The sequence below is a fragment of the Nicotiana sylvestris genome, chromosome 10, assembly GCF_000393655.2.
Source record: "Nicotiana sylvestris chromosome 10, ASM39365v2, whole genome shotgun sequence".
Lineage (NCBI taxonomy): Eukaryota > Viridiplantae > Streptophyta > Magnoliopsida > Solanales > Solanaceae > Nicotiana > Nicotiana sylvestris.
In genome coordinates, this window is record NC_091066.1 from 90,804,450 (window position 1) to 90,825,109 (window position 20,660).

General features: G+C 37.7%; 1 protein-coding gene across 1 annotated transcript; it reads left to right on the forward strand.

Moving 5' to 3' along the window:
- The first annotated feature begins 5,346 nt into the window (after positions 1 to 5,346).
- Positions 5,347 to 11,127, forward strand: LOC138879670 (uncharacterized). Its single transcript, XM_070159289.1, has 6 exons — positions 5,347 to 5,563; positions 5,651 to 5,772; positions 7,444 to 7,674; positions 8,889 to 8,918; positions 10,184 to 10,570; positions 10,693 to 11,127. The coding sequence occupies exons 1-6, from the start codon at positions 5,347 to 5,349 to the stop codon at positions 11,125 to 11,127; spliced, it is 1,422 nt and encodes a 473-aa protein (XP_070015390.1).
- Positions 11,128 to 20,660: the final 9,533 nt, after the last annotated feature.

The following is a 20,660-nucleotide window of genomic DNA, read 5'->3' on the forward strand; positions in this document are numbered from 1 at the left end:
TTGAATTGGAGAAAATGGAGGTATTCAAAAGGAAGATATCAAGGTGAGCCGAGGAAATACTTTTACTGAAGTTGCCTTCTCACAAAATCATATTTTTGTTAAATTACATAGAACGTTAATGTGAGTCCCGGTTGGAGCGAGCAAGCTCACATCATCTCATTTGCCTTGCATATGCCTTGATCTTGTTAACTTTAGTGCGAATATTTGTCTCTCGATCTTAATAATGGTGTTGCTATCTGTAGGAGTTTATCAAAGTGATTTGGAAATATTGTGTGCAAATTGAAGCCGAAATGGAAGAATTTGGAGGAAATATAATTTTGGTGTCCAGCTTAGAGCCAAGACCCTCCCAAAACGCTAAAGGTAATAGAGCACTGGAAAATTTTGGGTGCATGTATTGGGGCTAGGCGCCTCCCACGGCTCCATTGGCAGCACCTCGTCATCAGGCGCCCCATAGCGCCTTAGCACGAATTTTGTCCTATTTCAGCTAGAAATTAGTTGTTTCGACCCTAGACGCCCCCAACACGTATAAAAAAGGGTTCTAAAACCTACGTTTGGTCGGGGGGGGGGGGTTGGACACTATTTGGAGGCAAGATCAACATCAGGAGCAATTTTGGAGGCTAATAACTTCGCAGTCTTCATTCCTTCATCTTTTCTTAGTAACATATTTATGAAAAACACTTGTATAATTTTTACTACGATTATGAATTACTAAGTACTCTAATCTTTAGGTTTATGGTTCTATATTAATTTTATTAATTACATCACCGCTAATTCGATTAACATAGTGTGGTTGTTTTTTTTAATTCTAATTTCAACTTGTGAATTGTTATAGCTGTTGATTCACCATATTTTTATTGCTCTGCTTGGAAAAGCCATATTTAGATAAAGTAGAATCAGAGCTAGCTTATTTCTGAACCTGTGGCTCGGAGAATAATTTTGCAGTCAGGATAGGAATATAACTAATAGTCTTGTTCAGTTGATTGTCGTATTATATTCGTTCATGATATATTCAACACCATAGGAATATAGGATTGGTATATTGCGGATATAAGGATAATACTATGAAAACATGCTATTTTTATAAATGATTCGGTCAACTAGCAATCATAAATAATTCAGATTAATAGGTGTAATTATGAACACAATAGAATTAATAAATCGACCACAACCCTAGAATCTTCCTCTCTCTATTTAAAATCCAATAACAAATATTCTTGTGCTTTTGTTAGTTAGTTAACTTGTTTAATTTTTTGCAATAGTAGTCTTGCTAGAAAAACTATCAACTTTAATTACCCGAGATAGTTAATTGATTTAAGTTAGTTTAGTTAATAATTATTATAAGTCTTTGTGGGTTCGACATCCGACTTTCAAGTCACTTTATTACTGGACGGCCACATATACTTGCGTATACTTGGGGAACAAATAAATTTTTAGCTCCGTTGTCGGGGACTTAACAATTGATTATTTATCTAAGTTTTTCTTTGATTTCTGCTCAAGTTTTTATTTTCATATTTAGTTAGTATTTATATATTTTTGTATGGCATGTTTGAACGAAAAGTGGTGGAATGGTAAGTAGTTTTATTTTTGTGATCCATAACCATATTGTAGAAGATCCCACTTATGGCGACAATGTGAAAATATTCTCAAGAGCGGGCTGTGTGCACCATCTCAGTCTTGTACTATTTGTGGTGTCTCTTAGAATAATTGTCCTAAGCGTTGTTATCCTACTCCAATCCCTTCTTATGATGATTCTAGTAATGTTTGTGAGTTTTATAAGAGTAACGAATTGGATGATGTGGAACATGATATTCACATTCTGGATATGCACAGACAATTATTAGAGGAATATGGAGGTATCTGTAAGAAAATTACAAATGAGATGGGACACTTTATAGAAGGAAGAGCTCAAATGAGACAAGATATCGACCAATTTAGTATTGCTATTCACGACGTGGAGGCACAATTTAGTGCAAAGGTTAATGCGTCTAACACCCAACAAATTAGCTATAATTTGTGTGAACTAAAAAAGAGCTCATAGACCAAATTCATGAGCTAAAAGTGAAGTGTTAATCATTCGTCCATATATTTGTTGCTGATACCAATATTGAGAAGAGTGCACTAGAGTTATGTGAAGAAGTAGATATTATTGTATTTAAGAAATTTGGTGTGTACCTATGAAGGTATAAAATGCAAGATAGTTCTAGATTTGGGATGCATTGGCCATTATTCCATACATTCTTCAATATTATGTTTGGATGATGACATGAAAATTAAGTCATCTAAGTCTTAGGAGAAGCTAACATATAAGGAACAAGATGCTTACATTATAATATTTGCCATGTTAGAGAAATAGAATTACATACCTCATCTGAAGGTCAAGTAATGCAGAATACTACATTGGTTACTTGGCACAGTTAGATTTATACCACCAATTCTAGAGCATAGTCGAAAACTTGAAGCCAAATTAGGGATTCAATTAATAATTTCAAGGTGGAGGAAAAAAATAGTATAAGTTATGCCACGACTATAAATTAGGCACTTATTGGGAGGTAACCCAACTTTATTACTTTATATTATTTTATTCGTTGCATTATTTTTTGTGTTATTTTTGTTTTGTAAGATTATGAGCATAGGAAGAAAGACCATAAGACATGTATAGTGATCTAGATGGTTAGAACTAAGTGAAATGTTCTCGTACAAAGGACCAGATATGAGAGAAGTTTGAATATCCCTTGAGCTACTAATGCTTCGGCGTTTGGCCATTCATGGAGTTCCTTCTTTCCATCCTTTTGTTTGATTTTTTGTTTGTCATGTGCACTGGATTCACTGCACCTTTTAAATTTGGGGTGAGCAACTCTCGTTGGATTGTAGTAGTGTCACGACTCAAAATTCAACTAGTCGTGATGGAACTTAACCCAACCCGTTAGGTAAGTCAATTAGCAATAATCATATTCAAATGAGATTTACTGAGAAAATAAATGATGAAATAACCGAACTTTATACAAAATCCCAAGTAATGTACATATCATGTGCTTCTAAGATTTAGAGTTTATAAAGCTTGTATGAAATAAATACATCATCTGTTTGAAATATACATAAACAGATTTTTATAAATCTAAAGCTATCATGAACAAGAGGCTGGTATAAACGGAATGTAGGATTATCTTCAAGCCAACTCCCGCCATACACAACAATATCGACTCCAAAATCTGCACGCAAGGTGCAGAAGTGTAGTATAAGTACAACCAACCCCATGTACTCAATAAGTAATAAACCTAACCTTAGGTTGAAAGTAGTGACGAGCTTGGACAACGGTTAGAGTCTATTGGCCCAAGAACAGGTGAAGTTTTGAAGAATGACAAATGAACTCAGTCATGGACCAGGTCCATCTTGTGAAGCACAGTCATGATCAACCTATACATGTGAGATGCACGTGAAGGAGATAAGTCCTACTGATCAAGCAGCAATATCTCCTGATCTGATCAAAAAGGTTGCATATTAGATAAGGGGAGAAAGTCTCTTTATGTGAAGGGAACAGAATCCGGATAAAAGATAGTGTTAGAGCTTGAGATCTTCATAAACTCTTCTACGATAGAAGATCAGCAATTGAGTCCCAATCAAACTCTGATTACTAACCTATTAAATGACAGTGATTGTTCTCTTTTACAGGTAATGCACATACGCAGAAGTTAAACTAAATTGAGAGCAAAAGAGCAAGGCGATTTTGCAAGCAATTTATGTGTGATTTGAGTGTGCACTCCTGAAGCTACTTGAATGAGATAGAAGAATCAGTTCTATTGTGTCTATCTTTTATTCTAGTTCAATCGTAGTAGGTGGTTTAAAGTTGTACCTTTCATCTTTCATAGAAGCAATTGTATTAGGTACCTGGAGTGTTCAAGTTATAGCTAACTTGAAGTTGTCACAACAGTGGATGCTGTGTGCCATAACGAGATTAGAGTTAATCCTTAGGTTTACAAAAAGTTTTGTAAATGTTGTTTTGGCTTAGTGATTTTAGTGGAAGTTTGGGAAAATCCTACTGAGTAGTAGGTCATATTTTTTTCACCTTTTGAGCCAGGTGTTTTCCACGTAAAAATCTCTGTGTTCTTTATTTTATGTACTTATTATTCCTCAAATAGTAGTAGTTATAACACCTAGAAGAACCAGGTTCTATAGCAAAAATTGGGTACCACACAAATCACCCCTTCTTGTGTGGTATTGACGCTTAAAACATCAATTGGTATCAGAGCGGGTTATCCTTGAAGAGGCTAACACCTCAGGAAAAGATCAAAATGAGTGCACCACCTGGGAACTGGGAAGGGAAATCCACTGCTAGGCCTCCACTTTTTAATGGTCAGTACTATTCTTGGTGGAAGAACAGGATGAGAGATCACATCATAGGAGAAGACTATGAACTCTAGGACATAGTCACTGATGGTCCTCTAGTAACCACAAAGAAGAATGCTGAAGGAGTGGATGTGCCAAAGACAAGAGCTGACTACACTACTGAAGATTTGAAGAAATGGGAGAAAAATTCCAAGGCCAAGAAATGGCTTGTGTGTGGACTGGGTCCAGACGAGTACAGTAAAATTCAAAGCTGTACCACTACTAAGGACATCTAGGACACTTTGCAAGTGGCCCATGAAGGAACACCTCAAGTGAAGAGGTCCAGAGGAACACTGCTGTATTCTCAGTATGAGAATTTCACCATGAAGGAAGGAGAAACCATCTTGGAGATGTATACAAGGTTCACCACATTGACAAATGAACTTATGTCTCTTGGAAGGGTTATTCTTGAAGAAGACAAAGTTAAGAAGATTTTGACAAGGGTTTTGCCAGTCTCTTAGGAAAGCAAAATCACTGATATTCAAGAATTAAAGAATATTGCTACTCTCAAGTTAGATGAACTGATTGGAAACCTTACTGCCTATGAACTGAGAAGGCAAACCATGAAAATGGATGCACCTAAAGAAGGAAAGAAGTCTGGCTCTCAGAATGGTTGAAGGTTCATATCTGAAAGATGATGAAATGACCATGATTACAAGAGATTTCAAAAGGTACCTGATGAGAGGAAAGGGTTTTTCAAGAGGTACAACCTTCAACAAACCAAGGGATCCTGAGAAACAGACCAACGAGGGCTGCTACAAATGTGGTAAGACTGATCACATGATCAAAAACTGTCCTCAATGAGAAATTGAGTGGAAGAAGGAAAGGGCTGAACGAAGGAACATGAAGAAGGAACAGGTTCAACCAAAAAGGAACAAAGGATCAACAAAGGCTATGGTTGCTGCTTGGGGAGAAACATCAGATGAGGACTCAGAAGATGAAGTTGGAGATGAACAAACACTTATGGCCATCGGAGAATCAGATGATGAAGAAGAGGTAAGTATCCTTCATCTCAAGGATAAGATTAAATTCCCGTCTAAAGAAAGGTTGTCTAAGCTATTGCTAGACTTCATTGATGAGTCTAAGATAATTAGCAATGAGAAGGAAGATCTATCTAGGGAATGTGTGATCCTAAAAGCCAAGTGCAAAAGTCTAGAGTCTAGGGCTAATAAGAGTGATAGTAAAAATGCTGAGTTGAAGAACCAGGTTCTTGAACTTGACACCAGTGTCCTAGAACTTAGGTTTGAGAACTTAAAACTGAAACTAGGAATAGGTAAGAAGAAAGCTGATCACACATATCTCACTCTAGAAGAAAACTTGGGAAAAATTAAGGATGAGTTGTACAGGAAGGATGAGCAGATAAAAGTCTTAAAAAAAGATCTAGGGAAGGTAAAACATGAACTAGACAAAACTTGCAAATGGAACAAGGCTTCTGATGCACTTTCCTGTCTATAAGAACATCACAGTAGTAACAAAAGAGGACTTGGCTATGAGACTCAAGCACCTAAGTAGGATCCTAAAAGCAAGTACCTCACTCTTCCTGAGAACAAAATTTGCACACACTGTGGCAACACTGGCCATAACAAAAATGAATGTAATGCAAAAGAAAAGGACAGTAAAATAACAAAACTTTTGTTCAAGAGAAAAATAGGCTGCCTGGGTGGGGTTAAAGGAATTTGATTTATCCCTTTGTTTATAGAAAGGGACCCAAACTAGTTTGGGTTCCTAAGACTAACCCTTGATGTCTTTTTGCAGGTCCAAGTGAAGGGAAGTAGCCAAATATGGTACATGGATAATGGCTACTCAAAACATATGACTGTAAGCAAGAACTAGTTCCTTTCACTTGAGGACCTAAAGGGAGGTAATGTCTCCTTTGGAAATGGGAAGAAATGTGAGATTATTGGGGTTGGAAAGGTAGGTAAGACAGATTCTCACTCCATTGAGAATGTATACTTGATAGATGGCTTGAAATACAACCTGATCAGTGTGTCACAACTGTGTGACAGAGGTAACCTTGTAGCATTTACCTCTACTAAATGCTTTATGATTAACCTTACCACTGACAAGATTGTTTTGCAGGGAAAAAGAGTTAACAATATTTACATTGTAGATTTGTCTACTCTTTCAGAAAATGAACTCATATGTCTAAGTGTGTTGGATAATTATCCCCTCCTGTGGCACAAAAGACTTGATCATGCTAGTCTGAATCAGCTAAACAAATTAGTCTCTAAGGACTTGGTGATAGGGTTACCTAACATCAAGTTCAACGAAGACAAAGTTTGTGAGGCCTGTGCAAGGGGGAAGCAGGTAAGATCATCTTTCAAAAGCAAGAAAATGGTAAGTACAACCAAGTCGTTGGAACTGGTCCATATGGATCTCTATGGTCCAATGAGAACCATAAGCAGAGGTGGAAAGAAATATGTAATGGTACTTGTTGACGACTATTCTAGATTTACCTCGGTACTATTTCTAACATCTAAAGATGAAGCATTTGACATGTTTACTGCTTTTGTTAGAAAAACTCAGAAATAATTAGGAAATCAACTTGCATCCATTAGGTCTGATCATGGAACTGAATTTGAAAATGCTAAGTTTGCTGAATTCTGTGATGAGAATGGTATAGATCATAACTTCTCTGCCCCTAGGACTCCTCAACAAAATGGAGTAGTTGAAAGAAAGAACAAGACTCTTGAAGACATGGCTAGGACTATGCTTCTTTCTAGTAAACTACCCCACAGCTTCTGGGTAGAGGCTGTGAACACTGCATGTTACATTATCAATAGATGCATAACTAGACCTCTTGTAGAGAAGACTCCCTATGAGTTACTTAAAGGGAGAAAACCAAATATATCCCATCTTAGGGCATTTGGATGCAAGTGCTTTGTGCACAATAATGGAAAAGAATCCCTAGGTAAGTTTGATCCTAGAAGTGATGAGGGAGTATTCTTGGGATATTCTTCACATAGCAAAACATATAAAGTGTTCAATAAAAGAACTTTGTGCGTAGAAGAAAGTGTGCATGTAGTGATTGATGAAACTAACATTTTTTCTGAAAGACAGGAATATGAAGATGAAGCCATTGGATTGGTAAAGGATTTGACTGAAGCCTCAGCACAAGTTAAAGTGGCACCAAAAGAAAGAACAGGTGATGGAACATGTTCTTCCATTCAGGGCAACCTGATAGGGGGAACTGATAGGAGAGGAACTGAAACAAACCATCTAAAAGAACCTGTTCATGACCCTGTTCCCCAGCAACAGAACATGGGAGAAACATCTAGCAGAAACCAGTTGGTTGTGAAACCTCACAAGTATTAAAGTTCTCATCCTATTGAGAACATTATCACTGATCCAACATCTGGAGTCAAAACTATATCACAATTAAAGAATCTATGTGCTTTTGATGCCTTTTTATCTCTTATTGAACTTAAAAATGTTGTTGAGGCTTTGCAGGATGCAGATTGGGTGAATGCAATGCAAGATGAACTCAATCAGTTCGAGAGAACTCAAGTTTGGCATCTAGTTCCAAGACCCAAGAACAAATCAGCTATGGTACAAAATGGGTCTTCAGAAACAAACTTGATGAAGATGGAACAGTTACAAGAAACAAGGCAAGACTGGTGGTCCAAGGTTACAGCTAAGAGGAGGGCATAGATTATGATGAGACTTTTGCTCCAGTTGCAAGACTAGAGGCAATAAGACTCCTCATAGCCTTTGCAGCACACATGGAACTCACTCTTTATCAGATGTATGTCAAAAGTGCCTTCCTGAATGGTTACCTAAAAGAAGAAGTGTTTGTGAAACAACCTCCAGGGTTTGAGAGCAAGGAATGTCCTGAGCATGTGTACAAACTAGAAAAGGCTCTCTATGGACTCAAGCAGGCTCCAAGAGCATGGTATGAACGACTGTCTAAATTTCTGGTTGAACATGGGTACAGAAGAGGTAAAATCGATAGTACCTTATTCTTAAGGGAAAAAGGTAAGGATCCCCTTGTGGTACAAATATATGTTGATGACTAAATCCTTAGGGCCACCACTGATAAACTAAGTAAGGATTTTGCAAAATTAATGGGGAGCGAGTTTGAAATGAGTATGATGGGTGAGCTTAACTTCTTCTTAAGCTTACAGATCAAATAAAGCCCAAATGGAACCGTGATCCATCAGCAGAAGTATGCAAAAGAGCTTATCAAAAAGTTTAAAATGGAGGAATCAAAGGAAATAGACACACCCGTTGCAACTGCCACAAAATTATATATTGATGAACCTGGTTCATCAGTTAATCAAAAGTTGTATAGGGGTATGATTGGTTCACTCTTGTATCTACTAGCAGACCTGACATAGTCTTCAGTGTAGGGCTTTGTGCTCGCTTCCAGGCCAATCCAAAAGAGTCTTACTTGACTGCTGTCAAAAGGATACTAAGATACTTGAAAGGCACCACTGATCTGTGTCTTTGGTATCCCAAAGGTAGTAATTTCAATCTAGTGGGATATGCTGATGCTGATTATGCAGGTTTCCTTGTGGATAGGAAAAGCACCTCAGGTATGGCTCACTTTCTTGGTTCATGCCTTGTATCCTAGGCCACTAAAAAGCAAAATTCAGTGGACTTATCCACTACTGAGGCTGAATATGTTGCTGCTGCATCTTGTTGTGCTCAATTGTTATAGATCAAACAGCAGCTGGTAGATTTTGGCACTGAAGTTGGTTGCATTCCTATATTCTATGATAACACTAGTGCTATAAGTATGACAAAGAACCCTGTTCATCATAAGAGGACTAAGCACATAGATGTTAGACACTACTTCTTAAGAGATACTATGAGAAAGGATTGATTTCCATAGAATTCTGTGCTACTGATAAGCAAATTGCTGACATCTTCACTAAGCACTGAGTAGAGAAAACTTTGAGAGGAACAGGTTGGAATTAGAGACGAATAAGATCACCTAATAGGTCCAGCTCAGAATGCACAATGAAAAAAAAAAATTTGGCTAGGAATTCTGAACTTGTGTAAATATGTAGATTAATTCTTACTCAGCTTCATACTTTAATTAGTATACTCATGTGTTTATATGACTCACTGATCTCTTACAAAATTTTCTATATTATGGCATTTGAGGCATGTTCAAGAGAGTTCTAAATGAAGAACCTTGGTTCATCAGTATGGGTTCATATGAAAGGTCGGGTATGTTTTCTATACTCTGCACAGTTAGAAAGATTAATAATTCAATCATGAGCAGAAATCCTATATTGTCAAATTCCTAAAAAATTCTATCCGTTAGAATTGAACCAGTTCCGTCCACCTAGAACTCTAAACCATAGTTTTTGCCTAATATCTAGGGAAGCCTAATCGATCATTCAAAATCAGAATTTCAGGTTGATTAGACCTCTAATTGACCACTGCAAAAGGCTGTTGTTACTTATTAAATGTGTATTTGTCTTTAAATACACATCAACTCTCCTGCCTTTTTTATAATTTTAAACCGTCAAAATTTTTTCTTCAATTTCACTTGCCCTCTTCTCCAAAATTCCCAAATTCTCTCAAGAAACATACAGTCATGTCTAAACCACAAGACAATCCTGGAACTCCTCCACCACCATCTCCTTCCAATTGATCCTCAACTACTTCTCCCAGTGCATTTCAAAAACCTAGACTACGAAGGGTGAAAATGCTTGCTCGAAAGACTGTAACATCTGGGGCTCTGAGGAAGGCTTTACATAAAAGGTTGAAAGCAGGACAAGTGAAGGAAAGCCAAGCTCCAAATTCCAACTCCAGCTCTGAGTCTGAATCCTATAAATCGGCTACTTAGGGGGAAGGACATAGGTCTTCTGACTCTAAAAAGATTCAAGAATCTCCTTCTAAGGTAAGTTCATCTGTGATTGAAAATCTAGAGACTAGGTTTGTTCTAGTTGGACCAATTAGGGATGTTGAATTGCCTGGGATACGTAGGAGTGGAGGTAAAAAGAATTTTGAAAAAGATAAAGCGAGAGAGGGTGCATGTGGTAAAGAGAGTGGAATTGGGAAAGGTGTAGTGCCTACTATCTGTATGGTTGAATATGAAAGGGTAGAAGAGAGTGGCATGAAGTCAGGGGGAAGTGGTTCTGGGGAAGCTGCTGAGGGGTTGGTTCATCTGAGCACACAGAGAGATGAACATATTCCATCTACTGAAGAGACCTTAGCTGATCTACTGAAAAAGGTTGGGGCAAGATATGACCTAAAGAAATGCAGAACTCCCACAACAAAAGCCCCAAATGTTCCTAATCCTTTTAAGAAAGAAAGGCTTCATCCCCAACACCTACTACCTCCTCATTGCCAAAGGGTAGAGTCACAAGAAGCAAGGTGAAACAAAGTGAAGCTGATCTACAAGGGGCCTTAGAAGAAAGTAAGAAAAAGAGAAAGGATAAAGGAAAGGGAAATATTGTAGAATCCTCAAAGGCTGTTGAGGAAGAAGAGATGGAACTGGTCCATCAAGAAAGGGGTACAACAGTGGAAGTTCCTACACCCAAGCCAAAAAAGCCTAAGACCTCTTCCAAGAAGCCTTCCTCTGTGCCTGTGACTGACGAAACCACACTATCCAAGAGGACAAGATCTATAGTGAAAACCAAACAATCAAAAGTTTCTGATGATGATGACTGGAGTGGAGAAGAAGAAGAAGAAAACGATTCTGAGAAGGAACATGACAAGCTTGTCATTTTTGGCAGAAGAAAGATTTTAAAGGGTAGACTGTTGAAGGACCTGTGGAACCAGGAATGACGAAATTGGTAGATGCCTTAGCTTCTCAGGGATGGAAGGACATGGCCTTTCAGATGGATGGTAGGCTAGCCAGAATGAGCTGATTAATTTTATGGCCAATGCTGCTATTAAGGATAGAGTTGTGAGTAGCCTTGTGAAAGGAGTCCAAGTGTAGTTTGATGCAGAAAAACTGGGAGAGATCCTGGACATACCCTTTGAATGGTTTGATGACTATACAAGGCAAAGGTGGCCATGCCTGGATTCCCTCCCTACTGTCCTTGCAATCACCAAGAAGTTTTATGATTCAGAAGAGGTGAATGAAGCCAGGGCTGTGCAGAAAAGTGAGATAAGGCCTGAGCACAAGGTTGTGTTTGAATTTGTCAACAAGTGCTTATTGCCCAGATAGGATAGAAGGCACACTGCTAACTATATGGATCTAGTTCTTATGGAGTTCCTGGAGAGAGGAAAGCAAATCAACTGGCCTGCCTTCATTATCAGACTGCTAGACAAGGTCATAAATGGCTCCAAGGCTCATGCTACTCCATATGGCTTTATACTAACCACAGTTCTGAACAGGCTAAATGTGCCTCTGAAGAAATGGGTCTAGCAAGGAACACTTTGGTATCAAAACTCTTCTTGCGTGTGATTATCCAGTCAATGCCATCCAATTGAACCTAGTTCATCCTAGAAGACACCCATCAACAGCAAAGTTAGGACTCTGGTTCAGGAATGTACAACCAAGGATGCTGAAATTGCTAGGCTCATGTGGTGGAAGTGGAAACTGAGAGGGATGGTCTCAGAACTGAACTTGCCAAAGAAAAAGAGAAGAATGATGGAATTCTTTAGAACATGCTGAATCTTCTCCAAATTCAAACCCAACCCTCTAGTTCCTCCAAGCCTTAGGACTCATAGCTTCTATCTCCTGAACTTGTTCAGTACCCCCAGTGACCCAGATTAGGGATTTTTCTATTTTTGCTCATGGTTTGAATGTTTTTATTTCTTTTTGTTGATTGTAGGTGGCAATATATCTCTATCAATGATAATTGATGTTTCTCTCTTGTTCAATGATTAATCTATCCTTGATAGATTAAATATGTTTGTTGATTACTCATGATTGCACCATGATTGCACTTGCAGTTTCCCCAGTGGCCATGAGTATTTATTAAAATCTGGGTATCATACATCGTATGCAACTTTTCGATGATGCCAAAAGGGGGAAGAGATATTGTGCTTTACATATTCTGAAAATATGTGATATTTATAACCTAATTAACCTGGTCCTTGATGATAAGTGAATTTTCTAAGTTTAGTGTTGATGGTTATGCTGAGTTCCTACAGGTTCCAAATAAGTAAAAAGCACAGGGTTTGTCATCATCAAAAGGGAGGAATTTGTTGGCGCAAGAACAAGCGAAGTTTTGAAGAATGACAAATGAACTCAGTCATGGACCAGGTCCATCTTGTGAAGCACAGTCATGATCAATCTATACATGTGAGATGCACGTGAAGGAGATAAGTCCTACTGATCAAGCAACAATATCTCCTGATCTAATCGAAAAGGTTGCATATTAGATAAGGGGAGGAAGTCTCCTTATATGAAAATAACAGAATCCGGATAAAAGATAGTGTTAGAGTTTGAGATCTTCATGAACTCTTCTACGATAGAAGATCAACAATTGAGTCCCAATCAAACTATGATTACTAACCTATTAAATGATAGTGATTGTTCTCTTTTACAGGTAATGCACATACGTAGAAGTTAAACTAAATTGAGAGCAAAAGAGCAAGGCGATTTTGCAAGCAATTTATGTGTGATTTGAGTGTGCACTCCTAAAGCTACTTGAACGAGATAGAAGAATCAGTTCCATTGTGTCTATCTTTTATTCTAGTTCAATTGTAGTAGGTGGTTTAAAGTTGTACCTTTCATCTTTCATAGAAGCAATTGTATTAGGTACCTAGAGTGTTCAAGTTATAGCTAACTTGAAGTTGTCACAACAGTGGATGCTGTGTGCCACAACGGGATTAGAGTTAATCCTTAGGTTTACAAAGAGTTTTTTAAATGCTGTTTTGGCTCAGTGATTTTACTGGAAGTTTGGGAAAATCCTACTGAGTAGTAGGTCATGGTTTTTTCACCTTTTGAGCTAGGTGTTTTCCACGTCAAAATTTCTGTGTTCTTTATTTTATGTACTTATTATTCCGCAAACAGTTGTAGTTAGAACACCTAGAAGAACCAGGTTATTCTACATCGAAAATTGGGTACCATACAAATCACCCCCTCTTGTGTGGTATTGACACTTAAAACATCAGAGTCCAACACCAATTGCCAAGAAAAACTTGTAGCAATATAATAAAAACAGTACAAGTAATACTCAAAGATATGATGCTCAGATCGTTCATAGTTACGGAAAATAGGCATGCTTTTCAGATATAACAGTAAAAACTTAAATCTTTCACCGAAATGTGAGTATGTCAGAAACTGTGATTTTTCCCAAAAACTTTCAACAACATATAAGATGTTCCATTATCAAATATGTCACGACCCCAACCCCGGTCGTGATGGCGCCCAACACACTGCTAGGCAAGCCTGACCAATTAACAACCTCAACCCATTTCTTATATAGTTCATTATTAGCTAACACAGTTAAATTACCAAAATACCATATTGAAAGTTTGAAACCAGAGTTAAATAGGCGGAGTTTCAAATGATAAAACTACTACTACATAGCCCATATAGATCCGATGTCACAAGTCTAAGTCTCTAATACCAGTTTATCACCCTAATACATATCAATCTAGGGAGTGCGGATAAAACAAAAGGATAGAAAGGAGAGATCAGGGCTACGGACGCCATGCAGCTACCTCGATGCTCCCGTATATGCGCTGCTCAATTGAAAATCCTCACTCAGCCTTAGATGCACCTAGATCTACACGCAAGGTGCAGGGAGTAATGTGAGTACTCCGACCCAGTGAGTAATAAGCATAAATAATGACTGAGAATAAGAAATCATGGAGAAACACAAAGTAATCTATAATGCGGCAATTTAAACAAGTAATATGAAAGCAATAAACCAATGGAAACGAAATATGTAAATGCTAAAACAAATAAGCAGTTAAGTGACAGACATACAAAGAAAATCAACACATAGAACGGTACCTTATAGTACCCGCTGTGGCGTGCAGCCCGATCTATACATTTATCGTCGACGACGCTCACTGGGGGTGTGCAGACTCCGGGAGGGGCCTCTTACGGCCCAAGCGCAATATCAAGCCATCTCGTGGCATCAAATCTAGGCCCTCGGCCTCATATCAATATTTTAGTATAACACTGCTGCGACGCGCAACCCGGTCCCATAGTATCCTCACATCTGGCCCTTGGCCGTACTCAGTCCAGAAATCATGTAAGCCCCTCGAGCATTAGTAAAACAATAGTTCTCAGCCCAAAACATCATTTAATATATCATTTTAGTTTCAAAATCGAGTAAAAAGTGGTTGAGTTGTAAAATAGTGGAAAACGGAAAGACTGAGTTCAAGTAGTAAGTCAAAACAGTGAGGAAATAGTGATAAAACTCCCTAGAGGGTTCAAATAATTGGCGCGAAGTCCAAATATAGCAGTAAGTTCAAACATTGATGAGAACAAATAACTTTCTACCAAAATACGCGGTAAAAGCATCACACGGGACGAATCAAGTCACAATTCCCAATAGTAAACGACCCCACGCTCATTATCAAGCGCGTGTCTCACCTCGATATAGCACTACGATGTGCAAATTCAGGGTTTCAAACCCTAAGGACATCATTTACATTCATTACTCACCTCGAACCAGCTAAATCTCTATCTCGCGACGCCTTTGCCCCTTGAATCGGCCTCCACGTGCGTCGAATTTATCCAAAATCAGAACGAATACATCACAATAGGCTAAGGGAACAAAGCCCAAGCAAAAACAATCGAATTACCACAAAATTCTAGAATTTGGTCAAACCCGACCCTCGAGACCGTATCTCGGAATTTGATAAAATTCACAAAACTCGAATCCTTATATTCTCACGAGTTTAACCATATGAAAATTATCCAATTCCGATACCATTTGGTCCTTCAAATCATCATTTTATATTTTTGAAAGATTTCACAATTTGCTTCCCAAATTCCATCCTAAATCACGAATTAAATGATGAATTCAATGATAGATTCATGTACTCTAGCCAAATCTGAGTTAGAATCACTTACCCCGATGAATTTCTTGAAAAACCTTCGAAAAATTGCCAAAATGCAAGCTTTGTAGGTCAAAATATCAAATAAACCCCAAAACCTCGTATTTATAGAGTACTCCTCAGATCTCAGCCTCCGCGGTCCGCACAGAACCACCGCGGTCCATGCAAAAGCACCACGGTCTGCACAAAACCACCGCGGCCTGCACAAACCACCGCGGCCCACACAAACCACCACGGCCCGCACAAAACCACCGCAGCCCGCACAAAACCACCGCGGCCGCACTTCATTTTGTGCGGTCCACACAGCACATACCGCGGCCACACTTCCTTTTGTGCGCTCCGCGCGGGTGGGTTCCGAGGCCTGCAACCCTTCTGGACCTGCTACAACTATGCAAGTATTATAATAGAGCTTCAAGTTATGGAGGTGAATTATACCTATGTGGAAGGGAGGTTATGAAAGGAGTAGAAGAGGTGAAGCGATATTTTAAGGTAAGTAAGGTAAAAGTGAACAACGTACGAGGTACTCAGGTGCAAAAGGTTGTGAATGATCAATACTTCATATACAGGGCTAGAAGCACTGGGATTTGGTATCCAAGAATGATGGCGTCGTCGTAAGTGGCATATCTTCTAGCCTATGGTTTCTAGGTACCGAGAGGTCTAGTTAAGAGAGTAAAGAAAAGTTAGAGACGATATCATGTCTCGCTTGATGTTACAGAATAACATAAGGAAATCTGTGGTGCAAGCAAGTTGAAGGGAGGTTGCGAGTAATATAAATAGATATGTGTAGGTCGCAAGCTAAAATATGGTAAAGCAATAAGGTTTTAAGAAGACATGAGCAATGATAAAAAAAGGGGCAAGTGATAAGGTGGCGAAAAGGGATATGACCTGAGATTAAGCCCGTGAAAACACAAGAGCTTATGGTTTCTCTAAGTTATAGAAAGCTTAGTATAGCCCGAATCAACTCAAAGGATTCTAAGACTAGTAGCGTTTAGAAGAGATGGAATGCTGCCCTGGTAATAGAATGAAGGTGTAATTGTGAAAATTAAAGGATACTGTTTGGGCCTCGATTGAGTAATGATTTGAAGAAAAAGAAGGGATCTCATGATGTTACGCCCCGCAATATTACGTTGATATTACACCGTGCATTATTAAATTACGACGATGTTGCGCCCTGTAGTATTGTACGTTGAATTTGTCGTAAGGAAATTGACATCAGTCATAGGAAAAGTTTATTTGGAGATTATAAGGATTATGCTATTCCAAATAAGTGATAAGAAAATTCGTGAAGGTGAGAGGGGAAGCAAGTTAAAGAAAATAAATTTTCGTCCAAGTTTGGTATATTAGGATAAAATACGGGCGAGTGATAATACCCGATATTTTCAAACTAGTACCATACAAGGTACCATATGACCACGATAGTAGGATGTATAAAGTGTATTAAAAATAAGTAGAATTTTAAGTAATTTAAGACAATTCTTAATTATGCGGGTAATCGATTAATTACCAGGTAGTGGGATATTACCTAATTAAATGAATTGATTGTTGGATAATATCAAAGTCCCACGTGTCAACAAGCCATTACACCAACCGTATGACTCTTAGACATAATTCATGACTAAGAGTCATTTTTAAATAGGTGGCAACTAGTTGAGATATAAGTCTTGAAAACCATGAAAGGCTTCATAACCTTTAGCAAAATAATGAATTCATATAACTTAGATTTGAGGAAATGAAAAGAGATCTCCATGAGACTCTTTGAAGCCATCAAGAATGTTACCAGAAGCCATCATTAATGAAAATTGAAGCTAACATAGAAGGGTACAGATCTTTAATAGATCGATAAGAGAGTTATATATACAGTATTAGAGTATTTTCATTACTATCGAGCTATAATCGATGGGCAGGATCCTATTGTGCAACCTCTGATCAGATGGTAAGTTATATACCGAGCCTACTGTGGCCGAGCGCCTATGAGCGAGCCCATTTGATCAAGATACCGAGCCTAGTATGGCCGAGCACCTATGAGCGAGCCTACTACGGCTGAACATATATATATATATATACCGAGCCTTATAGGGCCGAAAAACTATTTTACTTACTATATTGAGAGAGTTGAGTCAGTATCGGTAGGTAAGCATATCTTCAAATTATCTTTGACTTCCAGCTACTTGCAGTTATTATATTATTAGTTCAGTTTTAGCTTTTAGTATATTGTCTTACATACTCGGTACATTATTTCGTACTAACATCCCTTTTCTAGGGGCGCTGCATTTCATGCGTGCAGGTTCAGACGGATAAACAGGTAGGCCTCCTCATTAAGTGTTGCCCGAGTTCAGCTTGATTGGTAAGCTCCATGCCTTTCGGAGTTGTGGGGTCTAGATCCTTATGTACATCTTGAATATATGTTATTAGTTGGTCGGGGAGTTGTTCCGATCACAGTATATCCATCAGTAAAGGCTTGTAGACATATCATGTCAGTTAGTGCAATATGTTGGGCTTGAAGGCCTTATATGTATATTTGGTTGATTTGTCAGTTGTAATAATTATGACGGCCTTGTCGGCCCAGTTTTATATTGACATTTAGTCAGCATTCACAGTTGTCTTGCAATGTGGCATGTTGATACCCAATTTTTTCTTATATACTTTTAAATACATATATATACTTTCGAAATAGCATTTATGCAGTTATAAGTATGCATGAGCATTTTTATAATTTTTGTGCAATTTTTATAATTTTTAAAAGCTCCAAATTGATTTATTTCTTCCCTTTTTATTTATAAAATTTCCAATAATTATCCTTCAAATTATTTTTGTAGTTATTTAACCATCTAAATTCTTTATTTATTCCAAAATATTGTTTACATATTTTTAGTACATTTTTATAATTGAATTTATATTTTTAAAGTAATTTGCATATATTTGCAATACTAGCCATATTAATGCATAATTACATTGTTGATGCATAAAATGATCTTTTATATTTTTAAAAAGTTAAATAACTATTTTAAACCATTTTAGTACACGAAATTATTGTTCAAAAATCATTTATTATTTCTTATAAATTATATAGTATTAAAATGGCTATTTAAAATATGGCCTAATTTTATTTCAATTTTAGCCCCAATCCAACCCCAACCTAACCCAATACCAGCCCAATTTTTAAACCTAAATCTACCCAGGCCCAATACCCATCTGCCAACCCAAATACCCGGCCAAATCCTGGTCGTTGATCATTTTGATTAACGGTTCAGGTTTCCCCCTTCCTTAATTAAACCAACCTATACCCCAAAACCCTAATTCATTTCCCACCTTATACTGCCATCACCTAATCCTCTCTGCTCTCAAACGCTCTCAACCTAAACCCAAATCTCCAAACGCCGTCACTCATCTATGACCATCTTCGGTGACCTCTCACCACCTCTCAGGCCTCCAATGGCCTCCCTCACATTATTCTTGTCATCTCCAGGGCCCTCAAGGGACCAGAGCTAGTGGCTTGAATCTATTGGTCTTGTCTCGCCTGTTTCAGGCCACTTCAGTGAGATTCCGAGTAGGATCGTCCTATATTAGTTACGATCTATGAGTTTCTCAATATGTTTCTTCATCTCTATATGGTTCTCTTCGAAACCCTAACCTCTTTTCTAAACATCTTAGATCTGTATAGATCTAAGATGATTTGGGTTTGTTTCTTGTTGAGTTTTACAATAGCCTTGGGATTCTTTACAAGAATCGTATGATTTCAAGTGATTTTCATCTTTACCTAAAACTAGGGTTTCCGGTATTTCTTTTTAAATTATTTTTTTTGATGATTTTTCATGTTTAATCTTCTGCTTCTCATATATCTTGACTAATTTAATGAGTCTTCTACAACCTTAGCCCATTTGAACTGAAAACCCTAATTTTTGGGGTTCTTTGTTTGGCTTCTTGATATTGGTACATCTAATTGTATTCTTGCTATGGGTTCTTTTGATTTCTCGTGATCTTTTCTTGTCCTAATATGGTTCTACTGAATTTCATAGTTCAACGCTTTCACTAATTCTGTATGCTTGATCTTTCTCAGTGAATCAGTGTGGTTTAACTACATGTTTTGTCAAAGCTATGTGAAATCCTGACTATTCATGTTCTACCTTATTTTATATGCTAAGCATGCTGACTCTTTCATGACTTTCTGAACCCTTTATTATTCTGAATCCCTTATTTTCTGGTTTAATTTGGACACTTACCATTTAACTCTTGATTCTTACCTCTCTATTCGATTTGACTGAATTTCTTGCCTTAATTTCTTTTCCTTGCCTTGTTTGCCTGTTATTGATTATTACAGATTTGTTTCCTTAATTAAAATTGATGTTCACTTACCCCTAATTACCTACTCTATGATAAGCCTTATTTGATTCTTTTCCTTAAATACTTAGCATGATTTTCTTGTTGATTTAATTGTCCCTTGATTAAGGGAAGATCTTGTTGATTTACATGTGACTTCCCTGATTTACTACTTAATTGATCACTTACCTTATGTGTCAAACTTTTGATTACTATATAAACCTCATCTTCTTATAAGTTCTGGACAACAACGAACACCTGTTCATCTACACTATTATACTCTCACAAACACTCTACTCTCTTCTGTTCCTTGCAATTTTTATTAGTTCAGCCGGCTGTAAGCCAAGGCTGGCTACTGGCATTATCTCTACTCTGTATTCTGTATACTCTCCTTAAGTGGTATGTTCTGATTCAATTCACATTCCAAGCTATGTGTTTACTTTGTTCCTGTTGTTTATCAATTTTGATTTCTAGTTCTATGAGCCATTCTACTTAGTATGCAATCAGCATGCCTAGATTACTATATCACAAAGCATGTATAAGCTTATAGCTTCATACTATTTAGCATGACCAAACCCTGCTTGTTCTAAAATCTTGAATGTTTTCATGAAATATTTGTCTATTACAGTTTGTTCTAATGTAATTCTATTTGTGTATTAAACCTATGTGTTCTCAACTTAACTTTGCAACTACCATCTGTGTATTTTATTGCCATCACTAAGGTGTATACTAGGTGTTCCCCTCACCTATTTCCCTTATGTGAGGTCTGTTGTGAAACTGTATGTTCTCTGACCTGCCTTTTGATTGTTTTAAAATGTTCTTCATGTCTTCTTAAACTATTACTACTCTAAATCTGTTCTGACTTTCATAAAAGTTCTTTCTGCTACTAAAACCTTCTTTCTCCGTTTACCAAACTCTTTCAAAGTCATTATGCACTCTCACATTACTCCTAGAATATTAGGTTCTGCCCCTCTGACATGTATACTGCCTTGAGATCTTTCTGAACTCTAGCATGTCAAAGTTGGCCCTTC

Bases quoted from the DNA above. Each gene is read 5' to 3' on its own strand.
- LOC138879670 (XM_070159289.1), top strand. From the start codon at position 5,347: ATGGCCATCGGAGAATCAGATGATGAAGAAGAGGTAAGTATCCTTCAT. The intron at 7,675-8,888 runs GTTGTGAAACCT...CTGATTATGCAG, and splicing joins CATCTAGCAGAAACCAGTTG to GTTTCCTTGTGGATAGGAAA. The intron at 8,919-10,183 runs GTATGGCTCACT...TCGGCTACTTAG, and splicing joins GGATAGGAAAAGCACCTCAG to GGGGAAGGACATAGGTCTTC.